This window comes from Austrofundulus limnaeus, unplaced genomic scaffold (assembly GCF_001266775.1).
Source record: "Austrofundulus limnaeus strain Quisiro unplaced genomic scaffold, Austrofundulus_limnaeus-1.0 Scaffold1396, whole genome shotgun sequence".
Taxonomy (NCBI): Eukaryota; Metazoa; Chordata; class Actinopteri; order Cyprinodontiformes; family Rivulidae; genus Austrofundulus; species Austrofundulus limnaeus.
The window spans coordinates 92,067-94,235 of record NW_013953798.1 but is presented as its reverse complement, the minus strand read 5'-3'; the positions used below and the strand labels follow the sequence as shown (position 1 = coordinate 94,235).

The following is a 2,169-nucleotide window of genomic DNA, read 5'->3' as shown; positions in this document are numbered from 1 at the left end:
TGTATTATATATAAGATCGTATTATACATGAGATCATATTATATATAAGATCGTATTATATATGAGATCATATTATACACGAATAAATACGGTATGTTGTTTATGAGACAGAATTGTTTTACAAGCCAAACAATAAAACACTGGCACTAGCCATTAGCCTAGCCTTGGCAAAATCATTTTCTAATTCTCAATACTTTGTGCTCTTTTCTAATGTCTTGGTTGAAACTGTMCATACTACACAAAAGAATACCACTTTAAAGTAGACTGAACTATCCCATTCAGGTCCTGAAATCACAGATAGACGTGTTTTAATGTCTGATGTATTTGAAAGGTCACTTTTGTATTAACACAACTTTTCTGACACAACTACTCAGGGTTTGAGAGGACTGGTTGGAGCTCCTGGGCCGAGTGGTGTRAAAGGCAACAAGGTTTAATCCTCCTCCCCACTGCTTTATACATTCTGCTCATAAAACAAAAATACATTCCTCAACCTTAGTAAACTGAGCTGATATGAATCATTCAGAGGGAAATGATCAGAGGTTTCCCAAGTTWTTTTCTTATTTCTGTAGACATTAGTTAGCTTACTCATTTGTTGAAGAAAGTCATATACACACTTCACTTGTCTGTAATCACAACTTTGATTGTCACAGATATGAACACATGCTTTCAGTCCCACATGAAACACAATGTCATGGTTTTTCTGTAGCCCACAATAAGTACACACATTGGCTCATATGTGATGGCAACTGGTTTAATAACACATGAGGAAAGTTCTAATGAGTCTTTTGACTGGTGTTTGTTTTGCTGTGTGATTTGTGTCACAGGGAGAGAGAGGCCTTCCTGGATTACCTGGTGATGCAGTAAGTACCAAAATACAGTGAAACCGTAAGAAATGACCTGTCAGTTACAAACAAAACAATGAAATTTGCAGAGACAATCAGAAAGAAAGTTTATTTTTAGGTTTAGATGTTGCTCAAACAATAGATAAAAGTGGTGGTAATATGCAGAAAGCTCCAGAGGATTCTGATGTCATCAGTCCATGAAATGGTCGTTATTAGGGGTTATCAGTCCCATACAATGGCTTCAGAGGGTCCCTACTGTGCCTTCTAGGCTTCAGATTGTCCCAACAGTGCCCCCTAGTGGGTTAATATATCAATGACAATGAATGTGTAAATAACCAAAACATATTGTAATAAATTTTTTGTCGGTCTCAAACCCTGGTCTCCTGCTCTGACACATTACCCTATTGGAAGCCCACAACATATAACCATTGGAGGCCTGTGTCTTTAACGCTAACCATGTCCTTTGCTCTAAAGTTAACCTTAGTGGCTTTAAAACTCATATTAACCAGATAGTGGTTTTATGCTTCATTTTAACCAGCTGATAATCAGAAGCCATTCTATGGGAYGGGGAACCTGCTAACAGGCACAGTAGGGACCCTCTGAAGCCATTGTATGGGACTGATAACGCCTAATAACGTCCATTTCATGGATGATAACATCCAAAGCGGGTGAAAGCTCACATTCACATCAAAATTAGTCATTTTAAATAAAAATATTTTAATATAAAGGTGGAAGACATTTTGAATATGTTTTATTTTTTCCAGTGAATTATGTTTTCTGATATAAAGACTTATAAAAGAAAAGGTTACTTTTATTAGATATGGAAAGTCAGAAAGACATTTTTTAACTGTGCAATGAAGCAGTTTAGCTACCAGTTATATTTAGTGTGCCTTAATGTTATCACAACAATTTACTTAATGCTTGCACCTTGATAAGAAAATTACATCATTATTACATTCTTTCTTTTTCTTAATGTTTCAATTCTAGGTACAACAAGAAGGCATGCGGGGTGAGAGGGTAAGGAACTGTTCAACAATTATACAACTTTCTTAAGCAACWACAGCTAAGTTTATTTAAATACTACTGTGTTTTACTGTAAAAATCACATATTAGTCACAGTTTGGTATGTTCTTGGAAGTAAAAGAAGTAAAAGATGTATTTTTTAATTATACAAGAAGCAAAATAATGTAGCATCTGGGGCAAGATCGGACCCAAGAATGCAGGGAGGCACAAGTATGGGGTGTCGTTTGTAAAGTTACACAGTCAAAAATTACCACCAATATTTTTGTTTTATTTAGTCTTTTATAAGAAAAAAAGAACAGATTTA

General features: G+C 35.3%; 1 protein-coding gene across 1 annotated transcript in view; it reads left to right on the top strand.

Moving 5' to 3' along the window:
* Window positions 1–374: 374 nt before the first annotated feature.
* Window positions 375–2,169, top strand: part of LOC106535252 (collagen alpha-1(XXII) chain) — a gene marked incomplete at its 5' end in the record, with an annotated part of 58,984 nt that continues 57,189 nt past the window's right edge. The window contains 3 exon segments of the mRNA XM_014032212.1: window positions 375–428; window positions 825–860; window positions 1,830–1,859. Coding sequence (XP_013887666.1) covers window positions 1,845–1,859 — 15 coding nt within the window.